General features: G+C 43.6%; 1 protein-coding gene across 1 annotated transcript; it reads right to left on the bottom strand.

The window, feature by feature from the left end:
• Nucleotides 1–3,733: 3,733 nt before the first annotated feature.
• Nucleotides 3,734–21,222, bottom strand: mkxb (mohawk homeobox b). Its single transcript, XM_072669146.1, has 6 exons — nt 21,047–21,222; nt 17,321–17,468; nt 16,009–16,162; nt 15,244–15,564; nt 5,168–5,201; nt 3,734–3,929 (listed from the first exon to the last, which is right to left on the bottom strand). The coding sequence occupies exons 1-6, from the start codon at nt 21,220–21,222 to the stop codon at nt 3,734–3,736; spliced, it is 1,029 nt and encodes a 342-aa protein (XP_072525247.1).
• Between the last annotated feature and the right edge of the window lie 516 nt (nt 21,223–21,738).

The raw sequence follows: 21,738 nt of genomic DNA, 5'->3' as shown, positions 1-21,738 counted from the left end.
AGGTAGCAGACCAACCAGAAGCTTCTAAAAGTCATCAGATTTGAGTCAACTTGGTGGATGTAACCTTTTAACCCGCAGAAAATCTGATATAGTGAATAAAGCTGAACGTGAACAATGTAGACGTCAACGTTTGGTGACGGTTTTCACCTTTCTGGACTGTAGCCATGGCTGCATTTTTCCATTTTGGCCAGTGTGTCCCTTTTCAGGAACCATGGGGGTAACAAAAACAGCTAAAGGTCCATCCGCTGAAGTAAAAACAACACTAACGCTGTTCTGGTTGAACTGCTGTTCCGTCGTGTTGACACAGAGGGTGTAATTCCTCAGCAGACGAAATGTACAGCCCTCAGGTGATGGAAAACTGAAAACACACACTAGGAATCGTGCCTCTTCTCTGACCTCTGGACGAGGAACCTGCTGAAAACCAAACACAGTAGCAAAAGCACGGGTTATGTGATGGTCACCAGACTGTCCTGGACGTCCAATTCCGTGAAACCTGGTTATGTAAGGTTAACAGCTTCCAGACTGGCTTTTGTGGACGTATCTGATCACTCACGCACCATATCTAATATTGTTATCAAGGCGCATAACTGAAATGCACATACTCGTCTGTTAAGCCCAAATACATGCTAACATCAGAGCCTTGTTTGGACGGGACTAACTGTTTCAGCATGAGGAGAGCTATTTCTTTATCAGATTGGAAGCTCCTTCACAGAGGCCTTCCCTCCTAGAAATATGGCCCTGGCTTTAGTTTCCACCCTACTGTACAAGTTACTTAAATTCTGGGTGGAATAAGTCTTTTTTTCCATGCTGATGTGGTGTGAGCGTGTATCCTGGGGAGTCTTCAGTACGTTGCCCCTTTTATATGAGGTGGGTTGGATGGAAATGCTGGAAAAGTCGAGAAGAGCAAATAAACATAGATGCCTCAGATGGTTCTTTGAGGGATGCCATGGATAATACAAGGAGTACTTTGTTGTAGAACCCAGTTTTACTCCCCAATTTTAGATAGCCAATTACCCCAACCCACTCATTAGTGCTCTCCCCCAATCACATGTAACATCACCGGCCAGCCAAAACACTCGCCACAAAGCGGCAGGAACTAGCTCTGATGCATCAGCTAGCAGACGCTATCGCGCCTACTGTGCTCTCTCAGGCTCCGGCTGCTGATGGCACCTGTGATTCGAGTTAGCGAGCCTTTGGTCATGATGGCAGCACCTAGGCCCGCCAGGACCACTCGGAGCCCCTGTTTTCCTTAGACCTTTAAAAGGTTCTTTACACTCCTGCATGTCTGTTAGATAAACTGGCTCTTCTATGGCGTCCCCCAAGGAACCATTCAAAGAGTGTGGCTCTTTCCGAGATAACCGCGGCTATGTTCACGGGTAATGGAAGAGCTCAGCCATTCTCACATCCTCAATCTCTTACACCTACAGCATTGCCATGGTTGATTACTGTGGACGTTAATGTCCCTGTACTTAAAAAATCATTTACTTGAAGCATATTTACAATAATAGGTGCCTGGCAGGTGCTTCAACATCTGCCCACTATCTTCTGAATATTATAATAATAATAATTAACACAATAACAACTGTTATTAATGCAGAACCAGCAAACCAATGCTTTCCCCTGGATGGAAATGATCAAATAATCACGTAAAGATACGGTATGTAAGAATTCAATGGAAATTCATTAGGAACTGTATAACCATAATCAAAAACAAAACACCAGTCGTTTTCTTAGTCGTGGGACTAAACAATCCTGCCTCAATTAACTTAGAAAAATGGTAAACATTATATGAATATATTACATTTAGGACCACAGAGAAGATGGTCTTTGATAACAGGTGATGACTGCAGATGTCCGAGTCAAAAATAACAATAATAATAAAAAACATAATAACAATACTACTAAAGAAGGAAGTGGTCATGTCTTCAGGAGCTGAAATGCTGGAGTTCAGGGGCGTAAACAGTCCGAACAAAACAGAATTCCATCCATCAGAGCTGTGCTTGCTGGACAGTTATGCCATTAGTCTTACAGGAATGATTTACTACAAATCACTCGTATGCAATTGTTTCCTCAGCCCAAGTGGACAGCAAGCCAGTTTAGTCTAGGAGGACACCGGTGATACAGGCCGTAACACTGATTTACTGGGTAAAATAGATTTATAAAATAATTAAACTCTCTGAAATGCAGTTTTTACTAGTAGAAATTCCCATTTCCAAAATCAACGCTGACATTTTTACTATTGATTTTTGACATTTTAATTGGTCATATTGCCAGGGTGACATGTCCTTCATGTAATTCTGATTAGTCATGACTGATGTACATAAAATCTTACTCTCTCTTATCTATAATTACATTGTTACCAGTAAAATGTCCTATTAAAAACCTGTACAATTATTTACCTGTAGAAAATATCCCATAAATCTACACTGCAATTATAATTAGTGGAAATTCTACTTTGATATCATTATTATTATTATTATTATTACTAGTCAGAATCTGAGTTGATTTGCATTTTTACTTGTCAGAATTCATGAACTGTAACAGAATTCAGCTACACTGTATGTCCAAATATTTGTGGACACCCCTTCTAATGAACACATTCAGCTATTTAAGTTGCTGCTCATATAATAGGACTCACTAAAGCAGATAAACATGACCCTATTGGCACCATGCTGCCTAATGCCAGGCGTGGGCTAGTAAAGGGGTATAAAGCCCCCCCCCAGCACTGAGCTGTGGAGCAGTGGAGGATCTGTGTTCTCTGGAATGATGGATGGTGGTGCTCCATCCAGTACTTTTAGGATGAGATGGGGTGTAATCATCCAACATTCTGAGCTCACTAACGCTCTTGATTAAATCTTTAGTATTAGATAGTTTCTTTAACAAAAGCAGGTATTTTTTAATATATAATATATATATATATATATTTTTTTTTGTAATAATTACATTTGATTTTGGAAACAGTGAATGAGAGAGTGTCCCCATACTTTTGTCCACGTAGTGGACATGTGAACCTGGACTTTTTTACTAATCATAATTAAAGTGTAGATATGTGGAATTACAACTGCTGCTAGTGAACAATATTGTATAATATATTAAGTATTGTATTTAATTGGAATTTGTACTAATAAAAATGTAATCGTACATAAGAGATCGTTTTCATTGTCTAGTCAAAATTACAGAAAAAGAAATGGTCACCCCAGTAATATATATATATATATATATATATATATATATATATATAATATATGTATAATATCCTATGAATCTACACTGTAAATATTATTATTGGAAATTCTACTTTTAGAGATCATTAATACAATTATTACGAGTATGTGTGTGTGTATATATATATATATATATATACACATACATGCAGCTGGTCAGAACGACCTCATAGATCTGTAGATCTGATATTATTGCTGGTAAAATTTTCTTTGTTGATGTCTGAAATACAAAGTGAGTTACGAGGTTTGAGGCCTGTACAGCCTGTTGTCCGATTGGCTACATTTGAGGTGAGGAAAACAAATGAATCAAATTTTTCATCCCTTCATTCCTTTAAAGTCGATATAAAGGCACATTGGTAAAACAATGCATGTCACATCTTACAAAATACTGCAATGGATCATTTTGTGGTTTTCATGGCTATCAGAATTACCGCCCCCAGTCCAGTCCAGTCTTTAAGGAGTCTCTTTAGCGTCTCTTTTCTTGTCACTGGGGCTCAGTTATGGAGCTGCTAATGGTGGGGCGCTATGGGCACTTTAACAGTCTTTATTTCTGCTATATGGGAGGATTTCTGGATGATGCAGCTGGTCGTCCCTGTAGTCCCGACACCCTCGTCGCTCTGGGCCAGGTTGGTCAAGGCCATGGCTGCGTGGATCTCCTTCCAGTAGGTGGCGTCTTTCACATGACCCGCTCCTTTACGAGCGCCGCTGCTCCTGAAATGCAGACGAGACGATTTTAGAGATCGGAACCGGGAATCAGACAATCAGATGCACAGTTATTGTCCTTCTTAGTTAAAACACAGTCAAGATGTTCGTAGACGGTTTTCGTAAGTTGCTTCTTTAGTTTTAGCACTGGAGCTACTAAGCTAACGTAGCTAGCAATAATACTTTAAGTTCAAATATACTTCAAATGAATGCCTCGGGGGGTCAGACAGTCTGGTGCTAATGTGGAATCTGACGCTAGGTGACTTACTGTTATACTGTAATAGAAATAAATGCAATATGGACAGTATTGGCAGCCTCCTGGAGCAGAGAATGCGGTACAGTATACAGCATCGGATCTCTTCGAAGCCTAGCTCGACATAGGCTGTGACCAAAATGGGTCCCTACGCCCTCGAAAGCGCAGCACTAATTACTTTACTGAAGCTGCGTTCAGACAGCAGGTAAAGGCCCAAATCCGATCTTTTTTGTCAGGTGTGTTATCTGTGTGGCAGTGTGGATATCCTTCCAGTAGGTGGCATCTTTCACATGACCCGCTTCTTATACAGCATCAGATCAGTTCCAAGCTTAGCTTGACAAAGACTAGTGTCACGCTATATAGGAGGGGCAGTGGTGGCTCAGCAGTTAGAGCGCCGGGCTATTGATCACAGGGTTGTGGTCCAGGACTTTTGTGTCCTTGAGTTCCTGGCTTCTTGAGAAACGGCATCAGGTACAGAGACCAGGTACGACATCCAGGTACAGTCCAAACGCCCGGATGTGTTCTTGTCCTGCCCGCGTTATTATTATTGTGTGGACATGGCACAGCCAAATATCTTAGAATGCAATTCTGGGACCAATATCCCGCATAGCGTCCTCCCGTCTTCGGGACTTTGCACTCGTGAGTTGGTACTACCCAGTACACCAGCCCAAGCTTGGCCTGCCTTGCCCCCCTAGATGTTGGGGTGAGAAGGCGGGGCTTAAAAGGATGTAGCAAATGTTGGCGTGAGATTAGTTCAAAGTCCAGGACATTTTATGAAATTTTGAAGTCCAGACCAGACGATATATTTTTTTTTTACTTAGGGGACAAATTTGTCCAGGACAAACAGGAGGTATGGTCACCCTACATTAGCCTCGTTGCTCCACAGCAAGGTCAGAGGGGCTGAGGATCTACAATTACAGTAAAATTGTCTGTAATAATCTATGCTGTTAAATTTGGGGAGGATTTCCAGTATATAGAGAAGTGTTACCTGTCACAGGGATGTGAGCCGCAGTCCAAGGATTCTGGAAACAGTGAAAAAAAAGAAGCGTTAGTGTTGTTTGTTACAGCGTGAACCTCAGAGATCTCACAGCTGAGAAGTTCCCAGGTTCTGCAGGGAAAACCAGAGGAACAAGCAAAACGAACACAAACACAGGCTAGATAAATCACTCAGCTCACTAACCACACGGCCCACACGAACCTCAGAGCAATATCCCAGGCCTACTTCTGCCGTTCCCCTGACCTGCCTGTTTCTGCGTATCCTCGTTCTACCTTCCTGGAGGGATTGGGGATGAGCCGATCAGTTGAACGATCCAGGCTGGAAGGATCAGGAGGACTCCAGGCAGGTTGGGAAAGACTCTCTCAGTGCCTGTGCGTGCTAGCAGGCGAGTGTGCGTCCGCTTGGAGGTTTAAGCAGAGTGCTGCAGGCCGTTTGACCATGCTGGGGCGCTCTGGCCAAAACAAATGCAATTATGTCTGTGCAGCGCGGAGGAGATGGAAAAACCATATCTGCGCTGTGTCAGAACACAGCCGCCCTGTTCCATCGCTCCACAGCTCATTTGCATCATTTAACGTTATTACAGCTTCTTTTCCCCCTCTCTCCGCGCCCCCGACACTGTTCTACCAGACTCTCCAGCGAGCAACTGTAGGCACTGTACAGAAAGCCCCCAACAACAGACGACCTACCAAAATACATCTGAGGAATTGCAGGCATTCTGAAGTGCCTGAATCATTAACATCAACTACGGGAGAACGGTTCAGCTGGGCCTGAAAAAAAAAAGGCCTCACAGCACTTTGGTGGCCGGACGAGTGGGTGTGGTTTGCACTGTTACTACAGGGTGACTGTATGGGCTCTGTAGGCCTGTAGGCGTGGCAGGCTGCACTAATGGCAACGCGGTGGGCCCTGATTGACAGGCCACAACCTATGACATCACAGTTACCCATACTCAACAAGCTGCACGGATGACCTCACAATGGCTGACGAATGACTGGCCGCACTGATATGGTCCCAGTGGCTTATTAGTGACAGGCTGTACTGATGACATCACAATGACTCTTAACTGAAAGTCCACACTGATGACATCACAGTAGTAAATGAGCGACAATGTAGCGGATAAGTGACGGGTTGCACTGATGACATCACAGTGATAAAGTGACAATAGGCTGCACTGATGATGACATACGAACTTTGAAATGACATTCTGCATCAATGACATCACAGTAGTACATGGCTGACAATGGGCAGCACTGATGATGTCATAATGACTGATAAGTGACGGGTTGCACTGATGACATCACAAGAACTCTGAACTGACATTCTGCATTGATGACATTACAGTAGTAAATGTCTGACAAAGGGCAGCACTGATGACATCACAGTGGCTGATAAGTGACAGGCAGCACTGATGACATCACAGTGGCTGATAAGTGACAGGCTGCACTGATGACGTCACAGGAACTCAACTGACATTCCGCACTGATGACTTCACAGTAGTATATGAGTGATACTGATGACATCACAATGTCTGATAAGTGATATGCTTATCAGACACTGTGATCTCACAATAACTCATGAGTGACATTCCTCACCAGTGACATCACAGTGACAGACTACACTGAAGATATCACAATGGCCTACAATTGACAGGCTGTATTGATGACATCACAATTGGTCCTAACTGACATGCCACACTGATGACATCACAATGGCTTTTAATCAGCAGAAGGCTGTGACTTGAGGTAGCGATGGTAAATGCCCTGACAGATGGGGGGCATGCAGTGGCGTTAATGCTGCTTGAGTACTTCCATGTTAGGAACAGAACACCTAAGGGTGGGCTTTCATCAAGGTTCTGGATGTGCTGTCCACGACCGGGTATGACTGGACCTCAGCTGCGAGCCTTAAGCTCCTGTCTTTCTCAGAAAAATCAGCATCCTGTTTATTCCGCTGCTCTGACAGACAGCAAAAGCTGGGGAAAATGAGCTGTTGCTGGAACGTTCCGCTGACTGCTGCTGTTGCCGCTGGCGGTGGGAGAATTGTCTGTCACTGCTCTGTTGAATATGTGGAATATCCAGTTTGCCCTTGTCCAGCTTCTGCCATAGTAACTGCACTACTGTACTATGTTACTGAACTGGAAAAATGACCAACAGTGGACTGAAATGTCATAAATCATAAGTCGAATCAAGTAGAAAAGTGCAAGACATGACCTCCACTTTGGTAGAAGACGTTTTATCACATTTATCACATGCTGTAAACCTGCACAGACCACAGCTTACACCTTTACGAAGACTGCACTGGGTTAGAAACTGGCTCCAAAGAGCTGCAGGTGATAAAGGAACATGGCACTGCTGTCACTCAAAACCTTGTATCTCCATTTGCACTCTGTTGTTTTTACTTTGTAAGAAGCCACACTGATGACATCACAATGGCCCATACTTGGCAGGCCGCACTAATGACATCACAATAACTTGTGACTGATATTCCGCACTAATGACATCACAGTGGCGTCTGATTGAAAGGCCAAACTAATGACATCACAATAACGCTTGACTGACATTCCACTCTAATTACATCAAAGTGGTGTCTGATTAAAAGGCCACACTGATGACATCACAATAACGCTTGACTGACACTCCGCACTAATGGCATCACAGTGGCGTCTAATTTGAAACACTACACTTATGACATCACAATAACTCATGACTGACAGGCTGCACTAATGACATCACAATAACTTATGACTGATTTTCTGCACAGATGACATCACAGTGGCTACACTGATTGCATCACAATTACTCATGACTGACTTGATTGAAAGGCTACACTGATGGCATCACAATTACTCATGACTGACACGCCGCACTAATGGCATCACAGTGACGTCTAATTTGAACGGCTACACTTATGGCATCAGAATAACTCATGACTGACAGGCTGCACTAATGACATCACAATAATTTATGACTGATATTCTGCACAGATGACATCACAGTGGCGTCTGATTGAAAGGCCACACTGATGACATCCCAATAACTCTTGGCTGACAATCCGCACTAATGACATCACAGTGGTGTCTGATTGAAAGGCCACACTGATGACATCACAGTAACCCATGGCTGATATTCTGCACTAATGACATCACAGTGGCGTCTGATTGAAAGGCCACATTGATGACAACACAATATCTCATGACTGACACTCCTCACTAATGACATTGCAATTGCCCCTACCTAAGTAAAAGCTACACTAATGACCTCATAATGACAATACTTGACATTCCACTCTAATGACATCACAATGGCTAATAAGTGACAGGCTACACTGATAACGTCGCAATGGGTTCAATACATTGACTTCCACTGAAGGATAATAGGGTTGCCATTCTTGAGATGCAGCTACATCTCAGTGTGATAACGACGCGTTAATATTAACATATTGTAAAGATCTATTTTTGGCTGCATGAAAATCATCGGCCACAGGCGTGTAAATATAGGCGGAATAATCAGCACCACAGACAGACACATTTCTGCAGTAGTCTTTTGGACCCAGACTGTGTTCACGTGGCCTTTTCTTAAGCCGTATCTGCTTCAGTCTGGCCTGTAACTGTGGAACTGCTTCATTATTCTGCTGGAAGCAGCCAGATCAGTGAGGAAAAATCTGTCTTAGGGGAGCCGTGAGAGGGAAAATTGGACTGCGACCCCTCGCACACCAAACACAATTTTCAATAGTCTTTGCCTAAAACATCTCCCACTCAGATTTCTTAAAACAGCAGCTGCGCCAAAGCCTACTATAAGGCATTAATAAATCATTTGGCCTCGAAGGCAGCGCGCTACTGAATGTCTCTCTTCAGCCACTCTGGCTTGATTGAGCCTCTCAAGGCAAAGAAAACCTGCTTGAGTTTAATTGTAATCAGCTGAATTCTGCCGTCTGATCAGATGGAATATGTGGAATTGTCAGTAACAGAATGCCAAATGCCTCAAAGTCAGAGTGAGGTTTTGCTGGACGTACAAATTGCTGACCTACTCATCACACATTGGTTTTCTTCTTGTTGGGAAGAGCTCACCTTCTCAGCTGTCAATGGAAGTCATTTCAGTCAGTGGGAGTCATTTTGGAGCGTTTCTATTGGTCCATTCATCATGAAATTCCGACACAATGTACAGAACAACTGCCAGATTCATATTAAGTTAAAAAATTTAAGTATTCGGACACGACTCGTTCATTGTTTCTGTTGAAATCAAGTGGATTAAAAAGAGTTGATCCTGCTTCTGTTGGAGTAACTGTCTCTACAGTCCAGAGAAAAAGAAGACTTTCTACTAGATTTTCTGTGAGGATCTGATCATCACCACCCCACCTCATCATCCCCAACTCATCCCAAAAGTACTGGATAGAGCACCAACCATCATTCCAGAGAACACAGTTCTTCCACTGCTCCACAGCTCAATGCTGGAGGGCTTTATACCCCTCCAGGCCTTTGCGAGGCATTAGGCAGCAGCATGGTGCCATTAGGTTCATGATGTTTATCTGCTCCAGAGAGTCCTATTCTATTGGCAGTGCTTCTCTACAGGGACTAGACTGCAGGGACCACGTTTACACACTCAGTTGCTTTTAGTCAACATACTGCTTATTTCCTCCCTCTACCGGCCCCCGTAAGCTCCCCCTTGTGTGCTTTAAAAAGCCCGGCTCGGCCCCCCGTTGGGTTGTTCTCATTGCTATCAGCGGCTAGACGCGCCTTTAGACCTGGCCGCTCTCCACGCTGGAATAGCGCTGCACCACCGGTGTGAAAATATTGACCCCAGCACTTTATGAGAGCTGATCTAAAGGGAAAGCCATTTTCCATCAAAGACGGGTGGGCAGCGGGCCCTAAGATTGCAGATGCAGTGCAGCGGAGCATGCCATGTTAATCATGTGTAGGGGGACCAGGGAAACAGTGAGCTAATCACCGAGCAGTTTGCTTGTGATTGTGTCAAAATGATGTATTTATCAGGAAGGCCAGACCTCACTCCTGCAGGCCAACCACTCGTTGTCTACAGTATCGGCCGCTGCATTTATAACCCCACCGAAATAACAAATACAGGTTATACCTCTCTGTAATGCTAATACAGGTGGATCGGCATTGCTGTAAACCGTATGGACAAAAGTATTGGGACACCTGGTCATTTATTGTTTCTTCTGAAATCAAGGGTATTAAAAAGAGTCGATCCAGCTTTTGTTGGAGTAACTGTCTCTACTGTCCAGAGAAGAAGACTTTCTACTAGATTTTAGAGAAACATTGCTGTGAGGATGTCGCATGCTGCGACAATCCCCAACTCCCCAACTCATCCCGAATGTACTGGATGGGGCACAGGCATTCTCCAGTTAATGCATTTAGCTACTTTACTTTAAGTTGCTGACACAGATGTGCAAATGCACACACACACATACACACACACAAACAGCTTGTCTTGTCCCATAGAGAAGTACTGCCAATAGAATAGGACTCTCTGGAGCAGATAAGCATGAAGCTATTGGCACCATGCTGCTGCCTAATAAAGCCAGGCGTGGGCTAGTAGAGGGGTGTAAAGCCCCCCAGCATTGAGCTGTGGAGCAGTGGAAGAGCTGTGTTCTCTGGAATGATGGATGGTGGTCCATCCAATACGTTTGGGATGAGTTGGGGAGTTGGGGATGATGAGGTGGGGTGGTGATCATCAACCAACATCTTGACTTCACTAATCTAACGCTCTTGTCGCTGAATGCAATCAAACCCTCACAGCAATGCTTTTCCAAAACCTAGTAGAAAGCTTTCTTACGTGGACAGTAGAGACAGTTACTCCAGCAGGATCAACCTTTTTACATTTCAAAAGAAACAATACAGGAGCTGTGTCCAAATACTTTTGTCCTTTTCGTGTATATGTAATAACAGTATGTTCGATATGAATAACGCTCTGAATATCGCCACTGTCTCGTCTTAGCTGTCAGTGAAAGTTAACGAGAGACTTTATTCAGCGCCAGGAAGCACACGCACACACATACACACACACACACACACGTTGCAGTCTAAAGGCCAGTAACTATGCAGAAGCATTGCTAGACGTGATATATAAGAAATGGCAGTAAGCTACAAAACCCATATAATCATAATATAGCCTAATCTAAATAGCACGCCACTGTGGAGGCTGAGGTTCTGCGAGTCCGTGCCTATACAGATACCCAAATACCGCAGATGCAGCAGTGGTACAGTTTGGTCTGCCCCAGATGTAGGGCACGGAAAGCCTCCGGTATGGCTCCTCACTTTTCGAGCGGCGTAACCTCTTGGAGGAAACAGTGTGAGGGGGTTTTTATGGCTCTTATGTGCCATAGTTCCACTCTGGTTTGACTAGAATGTTTCCATTCGCATTCCTGTGTGATGAAATTGCAGCAGGTTAGGAGCAAACCGAGCAGAAATAAGCCGACCCTCCAACACTGCCAACCAGCCACTCTACTGGGGTGTTTAATGGGATTTTCTGTTGCCTGACAAGCGAGCGGTGTTCATTAGGCACATTGCTCATGTCTCTGTACTGTGTGGGATGCGGCCCGGCAGTGGAACCCGTCACTTTGACTGACAGTGGTCTTGGCGTAGAATCTGATGTGAAGAATGGAAAAGCACTAAAACATGCCTTTTTGCTTTATAGTGAGGAGATACAGCTGGGACGTGGAGGGAGGAACGGCCGGCACATCAAACAAGTGTCGTAGCTGCAGACTGTGAGGTTGATTTTTTAAAGCCTTAAAGGAAGAGTCGTCAAACTGTCGAATTGATACTATTTCCGCCTTAGCCCTAATGCAGTCAATCAACCGACACACGCCTGGTGGAGTGGAGGCAATATTACTAATAGTAATACTGCTGACTGTTCAATTTCCAAACATAATGGTCACTCCTCACTTCTTACTATATGTCTAACTATTCAGCCTACAGCAGTTTAGCCCCGCCCCTTCACATAGAAATCTATTATTTGTCCCAGATCCGATCTAAATCTCTTAATGCTGAGAATCAGACGATACCAATCTGATCCGATCTCTGTTTATATAAATAATCCAGCTCCACAGTTTAGATCAGACGAGCTGCTGATTAATCTGATCAGTAAACTCCTTTATTTTCAGTCTCAGTTTCTATAATCAGACTTTCTGGACTGACTGATTTAGTTTAGTCAGACTTTTCTTAAAATGATGTTTTATAGTGTTTAATATCTGATAATCCAGTCTGACTCTCCTCCCTGACCAATCAGCTCCCAGCTCCTTTACAACACTGCAGTCTGATCACTTCCTGTGTGAGTGTGTGGTGGTACACACTCTGGACTATACTCTGGTATCTGTGGTTGTTGTTGGTCTACTGGTGTGTAATAGCTGGTTTATAGTGGGTGAATGTGCTGTGTGTGTGTGTGTGTGTGTGTGTGTTAGCATTAGCATTAGCCTCCTCCCGGTTCTGAATGGGTTCTTCAGTGCTGGTTTATAAACAGAGAAAGGCGAGTGAGCGGTTCTGCGGTTCTCCCGCTGGTAAAACAGAGCGTTTCAGTGAGAGTTTTATAAAGGGTCAGATATATATATGCAGAACCTCAACTACTTTATTTACCTTCTGAGAACGTCCACACTGCTGCTGCTGCTGCAGCTGGCTGGCGCCTTGAGGACACTAGATGGCGCTCTGAACATTATGGATAAAACAAAGACTCGGGACTGGATTTGGACCAAAACAGTCGATGCCTGATCCATTGAAATAGACCTGGATCGACCCTGATCCCCTAGTGTTTCAGTCTAGGCTGCTTTCGGAAAGAGGCTAAATACACATGTATGAGTTCTACTGCATAATCCAGCCTTAAAGGCCCTGGGACAGAACCAGCCTGTTGCATTCTAAATCACAAAGAGAGATTAGGAAATGATCAAAATCCCATGAAAACACAAGTAGTGGACCTCAATTAGTGAAAATGACATTACCTAGGAGAAGCAGGTACAAAAAAGAGAACTTGCAAAGTCCCTAAAATTGAATTCCACAAGCCATATTAACATTAATGCCTTTCTAATGAAGGCATCTTGATTTTATAAGATGATCTTTGTCCATGTATTAAGATAATTAAGATAAGCATGTCTTGGCTGGTCACTTAAATTATAATAAAATGTTCATAAATGTATTAAATTACATGTATTCCTTTAATCAGAAATTAAGCCACGTTCTTTTAACTATAATAGCAGACATTTCCAAACAGTATTCCCAGCATTGTCTTGCTGCACATCTCTCTAAAGTGAAGAAGATTGTCACGGTCAGGCAAAAAATTTGTTTCTCCAAAAAGGAGAATAATGTTAGAGCATTTTTTATTGGTCTTCCATCATATTTTTTGATACAATGTAAATAACAACTGCCAAACAATTGAATAAATTGAGGTTCTCGTCCAACAATGGTGATATGTATGAGGTTATTGGATGTCCACAATTAAGTCATCCAAGGACTGGACTGATGTGGTCTATCAATTCTTGTTTATGAAATAAATGAAATAAACATGTATAGGTTCATCTTTCTAAGCACCTAAAAGACCATCTATGCATGGTCAGAGACTGCTGAAATACGTCCAGAAAGCTGACCAAACCTATTATTATAATTACTAGGTCGCCCACCAAAAAAAAAAAAACCCACCAAACACCTCAAAATTGAAGTTATGCATGTAAAACATTACGAAACCAGGAGATAAGGGACTCTTGCTACCCACTCTGCGATTACGTCCCATTAGGGAAATGTAATCTGTCCACACTTTGTGGTTGGCTACCTTGTTTGGCCGCGGAGCAAGCAACACAAATAACTACCCGCTTAAATTACTGGTACAGGCACATAAAGAAATCAAATGGAGAACATTCCTTAATTTTTTTTCCCCCAAAATGAGGCTGTTCCATAGTGGCGAGGAGACAAAACCAACAGAGAAATAGGACGTTTGAAAAGGTTGCGGTGGAAATTATGCAAACGATGAATTAAACTCGACCTCTCTGGCTTGACAGAAACATTCACTGTTCAGACACGTTAGCAGGTGTTCCTATAAGCTACGACACCACAGAGTGAAAGAACTTTCCACAGTTCGAATAACTGCCCTAAATGCATTCGGGATAAACACATCACCCTAACAGTGCTAATACAGCATGACGGCAGCTAATAACGTTGGTCAGCTTTAAAAGGTGTTAGCCATTAGCTGTAGCTGCGACTGGGATTTTGAAGGTTAAACGGCACAGATCTTAGAAATGGGACTTTCTTCATTTGTCTTTGACAGTAAAGAATTTTAATACCCAACACTGTTTAAGTTCCTTCCACGGCCCATAAAAAACAGCCCATTTCATCTAAATTCAACAGTTATTTACCGTATGTCCACCTTTTCAGTTTGTGGACACCTCTCGGAGGAGCTACTTTATCTTTAAGTTGCACCCATTGCTGACCAACACACATACAGCTTGTCAAGTCCCTGTAGAGAAGCACTGCCAATAAAATAAGCCTCTCAGGCCTCCGGGTGTGCTGCCACTATGGCCCGGGGGCCATTATGCCGCTTTGCCATCAGCAGCCGGAGTCAGAGAGAGCACAGTTGGCTGTGCTCTCTGGAATGATGGCTGGTGCTCCATCCAATACTTTGAGGGATAAGTTGGGGAGTTGTGGATGAGGTAGCCTGGCTTACTAACACTCTTTTTGCTGAATACAGTCAAATCCTCACAGCAATGTTTCTCTAAAATCTAGTAGAAATCCTTCTTCCCTGGACTGTAGAGACATGTAGCAGGAGAAACTCCTATTTAATAGCCTTGGTTTTGAAAAGAAACAATGAATGAGCAGGTGTCCCAATACTTTTGGGACAATACCTCCATCTAGTCTAACTCTAAAGCTGTGAAAAAGGCTGTGAGAAGTTTCTATAACATGGTCCTGCTTCCTCACACGAGGCACCTCGACTGGAGGGACTGCAGAATAAAGGGGTATTCACTCGCTGTCCTGGAGGGCTGGTGTTCAGCACAGTGAATTCCCTGCTCCAGCTACTCCACCTCCACCTACTTCCACCCAAAGTCTAACTGGCAGACAGTTTCCACACACTGACAGCTCTTACCTGTGCGGTAGGAGAAGTTGGCCTCGGTCTCTGACGACGATGGAGACAGGAGCTCGTCATCGTACTCGTTGGAGCTAAAGGATCCCGAGTGGTTCCTCTTGCGTGAGTCCAGGCCTTTGTTGGAGGCCATGACGTGGCGCAGGGAGTCGTTGAGATAGCGGTTGAGCAAGCTGTTCTTGTACTTTGGCGGGGAAACGTAATCACCGCAGAGCGAGGCGTCTGTCCTCAGGCCTGGCCCAAGGCCTCGGCTGTCCTGGATCACACTCTTTGCTCTGCCGGACTCAGATTCACCGGCCTGCATCTGGAGAGGGTTCTCGCCGTCTGTGGTGAAGAGCAGGAGAAGAGTAGGCCAGTCAGAAGGTGATTAGGGAGGAGGTACAGCAGAATTATTGTCTTTGTATGTCCCAGGGTCAAAGCACAGGGTCAGCAATGCTACAGAGGGTTTAGCTTTGTAGTATTGCTGATCCTGTGCTTTGGCCCTGGCTATATAGCCAGGGTCAAAGCACAGCCCTGTGATCAGGAAGCCTGAATAGCCACAGATCTCCACTCTATCATGGCAAGAGTCAATTAGATGCTCTAATTCACACTGTTATCTTAAAAAATATATATATATTTGAGTATATAAATGATTTATTATATTATTATATATTATGTATTTATATATTTATAAATAACAGATATATATATATATATATATATATATATATAGTTCAGATATAGACACACCTAGCGTCTATATCTCACTCTCCTCTTTCTCCCTCTTACCCTCTGAAGCCGAGTCGTCGCTGCTGATGCTCAGCCTCTCTGCGTTGCCCTGGACGTATTTGTTGTAGAGTTTGATGCGTAGAGCCCAGCTGAGGTCCGGCTGCCGGACTGTGTTCTTTAGCCTGCGGCGAGCGTTAGCGAACCAGTTCGATACCTGTAGAGTCCACAACATACCAAACATGACAGCTGTGTTGCTTTTATCCAAATGAAAATGATAGTGTGTGTATATATATATATATATATATATATATATATATATATATATATATATATATATATATATATATATATATATACACACACTATGTATATATATATATGAAATAACAGTGTAGTTACATATTAATAACAAGTAATAACAGTCTAACCGCTGATGGTGGATTACAGTAGTACAGCTTGTGTAAAGACATGCATTAACCTTAGTTCTGACTCAAGCAACCACATTCTCTTTATGCAATTACACTAAATGGACAAAAGTATTGGGTCACCTGTTCATGTATTGTTTCTATTGAAATCAAGCGTATTCAAATGAGTGCATCCTGCTTTTGTTGGTGTAACTGTCTCTACTGTCCAGAGAGGAAAGCTTTCTACTAGATTTTGGAGAAGCATTGCTGTGAGGATTTAATTGCATTCAGCGCCAAGAGCCTTAGTAAGGTCAGGATTTTGGATAGATGATCACCACCCCACCTTATCATCCTCATCTCCCCAACTCATCCCTAAAGTACTGGATGGAGCTCCACCATCCATCATTCCAGAGAACACAGTTCTTCCACTGCTCCACAGCTCCTCAATGCTGGGGGGCTTTATACCCCTCTACTAGCCCACGCCTGGCATTATTAGGCAGCAGCATGGTGCCAATAGGTTCATGTTTATCTGCTCCAAAGAGTCCTATTCTATTGGCAGTACTTTTCTACAGGGACTAGACAAGCTGTGTGTGTGTGTGTGTGTGTTTGTGTGTGTGTGTGTGTGTGTGTGTGTGTGTGTGTGCATTTGCACATCTGTGTCAGCAATCGGTGCAACTTAAAGTAGCTGAATGCATTCATTAGAAGTAGTGTCCACAAACTTTTGTCCTTTTGTCCAAGTGTATACATATGTAATAATAAAAGGGTCACTGTGTGTATATGGGGTGCTGCTTGCCTAGAGCTATTGCACAAGCTGTACTACTCCCAGTTAACCCCCAGTAATTACACCATTATTATATGGATTGTTAAAGTGTAATTAATCAGTTATTACATGCATTTAATAAAAAAATAAAAACAGGCCTTACACATCTTCATCCTTTCACGATTTAACAGTGTGTACCTGAACTCACCTGAACCAGCGTCATGTGGGAGCCGAGGGCCAGCAGGATCTTCTCAGTTTTGGTAGGGTAAGGGTTGTCCCTGTGTTTATAAAGCCATTGCTTCAGTGGCCTGGCCATATCCTGCAGGGCCTGACGCTTGTGCCGGACCTTCCCTCCACTGACCACAAAGAGAGAGAGCGAGAGAGAGAGAGAGAGAGAGAGAGAGAACAACAGGCTGAGTAATACAAGACAGACGTTGGGGTCTGCTGGATTAGCGCTGGGTTCTGTTTTGGAGTTATGGTTGGTATTAGAAGCTGAGCAGCTCTGAAAAATTAGTTACAGCTTTTGGGGAACGACTGTTGAAACACGAGCTGAATGGCTTTCACTGAGGACCACAGCGTAAATCCTCTCCAGTACCATTTAGACCAAAATATGTGGAACTTCTGAATCTACCTTCTTGACTTTAGAGCCGTTCTGAAGGCCTGGGTCACAACAGCCTGAATCAAACCATATCCCACTTCTACTCCAGTGCGACTGTACCAGTGTTACCAGCAGCAAGGTCCAGAACTTTGTAGAGATCTCTGTGTCATTGCTAAAATTGCTCAAAAATATAGGTACTGTAAAAAAAGAGTGCTGCCATATGAGAACCACTGTGTCTGAGAAAGAAGGGAAGATACATTTCACAAGTTTGTATGTAGTGTAATTTCACAGCTCTAGACCGGCCCTACGGTCTTACTGCTGCTCAACATATCAAGTCATGTGAAAGAGGGGAGTTCCCGACACTAGTGTCTAGAGGGTGGTTGAACACACGCCCCCTCAAGCTGCTTATTTGTCAAACTGTCGCCGATGCAACATCACTGGGCAACCAAACCGCCTGGAGGGAAGCACTGCATAGTCCGCTGGACCACTTTCTGTGTCTGATAATGGAGGGAAGGTAAATTTACTCAGAACTGTGTTTGTATGTAGTGTCATTTCACTGCTCTAGACCGGCCCTACGGTCTAACTGCTGCTAATCAAGTGTGAGGATATCATTAGTTGAAATCCCAAAACCTCAACTGCCAAAACCCTTTCAGTGAGGGCGGCCCCTCAAGCCTCTCATTTCTCGAACTGCCACCGATGCAACATCACCGGTCAACCAACCCGCCTGGAGGGAAGCACTGCATAGCCGGCTCCAACGCACCAGCCTGCAGGCGCTAGTGACAGCCAGCAAAGCAATGAAGTGATGCAGAGTGGGAGCACCATCTACCCACTCTAGAGAGAGCAAGGCCAATTATGCTCAGCTTGGCTTGGGCATGATCGGGATTCGAACCAGCGATCCTCTGATAATAGTGACCACTGGACCACTTTGTGTGTCTGAGAAAGGAGGGAAGGTAAATTTACTCAGAACTGTGATTGTATGTAGTTTCACTGCTCTTGACCGGCCCTACAGTCTAACTGCTGCTAATCAAGTGTGAGGATATCATCAGTTCAAATCCCAAAACCTCAACTGTCTGAAGCCTTCCAGTGAGGGCGGACGAAGGGCCACTCAGGCCGCTTATTTCTTGAACTGCCACCGATGCAACATCACCGGTCAACCAACCCGCCTGGAGGGAAGAGATCATAGTGCCACTCGGGGCCCGAAGAACCATTTTTGGTTCTGTAAAGAACCGTTTCTGCAGAAAAGAACCTTTGAACTCCTTAAATCCTGTACCTAGGCCCACCCTTCAGTTCTTCACCCTCATAACTGCAGTACTCTCATCATTAACATCAGTTTCACAGACCCTAAACTAGAACCCTGTGGGACGCCACATAATCTACTATTTTACCATCAGCACCATCACATGTAAATCTCAGAGGACGCGTGCAGGTGCGCTGGTGGGTTTGGATATTAAATGAATTGTCTATATTATATCATAGACAAGGCGACAGCTGGCTCCACTCACCACCACTGTAAAGAAACCTGACTCTGCGTCTCCACAATGAGCCACTTCACACCAAACTCCCTGTGACTGACTGTGTTTACAGGGTTTTGATTGAATTCTGCAGAAATGTTGAAAAGCTTGGTGGAATTCCCCTGTAAACGTGTTTGACGGATTAAAGCAAGCTGCCATGCGAAACTGCAGTTCCCTTAATCAGCAGATGTCACTGTGGAGTAAAAGCCGCTACTGCTGAGCGCTACTGCAGCGGGGTTTGGCACTCGGCTCCGTCTGTGTTCATCATTCTTCCACACACAGTAGGCAGTCAGGAGTGTGGGCTACGTCCCCCTCACCGAAAAGCACATTCACACACACTGACTGGCCTACGGAAAGCTTACCAATGCATGCAGAAAATCATCCTTATCATCCTTCATCCTTATTAACTGCTATTTTAGATGAATATAATACTTATAGAAACCTATATGGCAAAGCTCATTAAATAAACGACTGTTTAAGCTCTGTATATAGCTCCAGCTACAGTGTTTCTAGGGGTGTTTAAAGGGGAACTTGATTTTTCCCAATTTCTGCATAATTAGCTATTAAGATATAAATAAAAAGTCGTTCAGAGTAGTTTGGTGAGAAAAGCTCCTTCCTAGAGAAACTTACCAATAATCAAAAAATAATCACAGTGGTGGTGAATGGAACCAGACGTCTGAAGCTATATCATGAAACGTTATACCATTAAATAGTTGCGAATAACCTGCATGATGTCTGAGACACTTTCTCTATACTAGTTTAGCTAGTTTAGTCTATACTAGTAAGCTTTAGGCCTGAAATTGACATCGGCTTATTTTGGTGGAAGGATACATGTAGGGTGTTATTAGTAAAATAGTCCCCAAAACCTCCTTTCCTTAATTTTAATACAATTACCATGGTTTTACAGTATTTCAGCATTACACTGTATTAAATTCAGAGATGGTGAAGATGTAAACAGTTATTAATAAACTGCCTAATGTCTGAGACACTGTTTTTTAAAGGTTTAGGACTAAAATTGACGTCAGCTTATTTTGGTGGAAGGATACATGCAGGGTGTTATTAGTAAAATAGTCCCCAAGTACAGTTTACCATGGTTTTAAGGCCATCAGCATAACACTGTATTAAATTCAGACTGCTCTGGTGTGAAATGCTGCACAGCAGTAATCAGGGTTGTTCACAGCTGGGTGTAAACTGGTGGGACTATTTTTGACTATTTTTAAGTTTGTAAGAACACTTTTAGCCCACCAGCGGGATACAGGCTGTTTAAGGAGGCTTAATACATTGCCTGATGCATGAGGCACTGGTTTACAGTGGTTCTGAGAAGAGTTTGGCCTAAAATTTTAAAATATCTATTTATGGCGGAGGGATACATGCAGAGTGTTTTAAGGAAAATAGTCCCGATTTTTTTTATTTACCTTGAAGACATGTTTAGATTCACTGCTGGTTTTGGTTAATGGTTATATGTGGGTTTGTAGGGATGAGGACTACTGGTTCCACTCTGTAAAGAAGAGTTGGTAGGTGTCCCATTACTTTTTTTAAATAATTAATTTAAATATTAAGCTACATACAGCAATTCTGGTCAATTTCATTCTTATACAGATATCATAAATAAACTATATGACATCAACCCAGTTTTCCTCTTCCAGTAGACTCACTTTTGGCCTTAATTGTGTCAATACAGTCCATGTTACTCATGTGGAAATGATCTGCTCATTTGACCAGCGCACTACACAAGCAGGTTCCATCCAAATTCAACCAAGCATCAACTTAATGAAGGTCCCAGCAGTCCAGCCCCCCAGCATTCCCTACAACACACTGTACATACCCATTTCTCCTGTGCTTCAGAGCACCTTGGTCCTCCACCCCCTTGTGTCTGGACAGTAATTCTGGATGCTGTCCATCTATCACTTCCAAATAGTTTAGGCTGTTCCTCTCCACGTCTTTCCCGCTCTCCTCAAAGCGCAGGTGCTCCTCAAATTTATTGAAGACTATGGTGCTCATCCTCGCTTGCAGTTTGGTCCAGTTTTATTGAGTGTCTTTCTTGTCTTTTGGGGCAGGAATGAATCTGTGGGTCCACAAACGCTCCAAAATCTGTCGCTTGAAATGCCCCTGTGGGGAGAGGGGAATAAAATCAGCACACAGTTGAAAAGTGAAAATAAATACAGGAATTAAAACACTGAGCAGGTGTAAATAAAAGTAACCACCCTGATTTATCAAATGTTTAACAAAAATGCCTTTAAATGGCCCCAAATAAAAGAAGCCCACTCTAAGCTCAGAGCCTGAGGGGGTCTCAGTGCAGTGAAAGGGTTAATGCAGGCAGATGAACTCTAAGGAGCTGCGCGTGCCTCACCTCCCCTCCGCTTCCATCTATGTGCTGCTGCTCGAGGTGCAGAAGAGGCGCAGGCTGCTGCTGCTGCTGCATGTAGAGCTCCTCGTGTCTCAGTGGGCGGTGCTTCGAGGGCAGTTATTTATTCACCCACCCGTATTCACACAGGACGCACCCTCCTGCACTGGGAT

This window comes from Salminus brasiliensis, chromosome 23 (assembly GCF_030463535.1).
Source record: "Salminus brasiliensis chromosome 23, fSalBra1.hap2, whole genome shotgun sequence".
Classification (NCBI taxonomy): domain Eukaryota; kingdom Metazoa; phylum Chordata; class Actinopteri; order Characiformes; family Bryconidae; genus Salminus; species Salminus brasiliensis.
The sequence above is the reverse complement of the archived record's forward strand: the minus strand, read 5'-3'. Positions and strand labels throughout refer to the sequence as shown.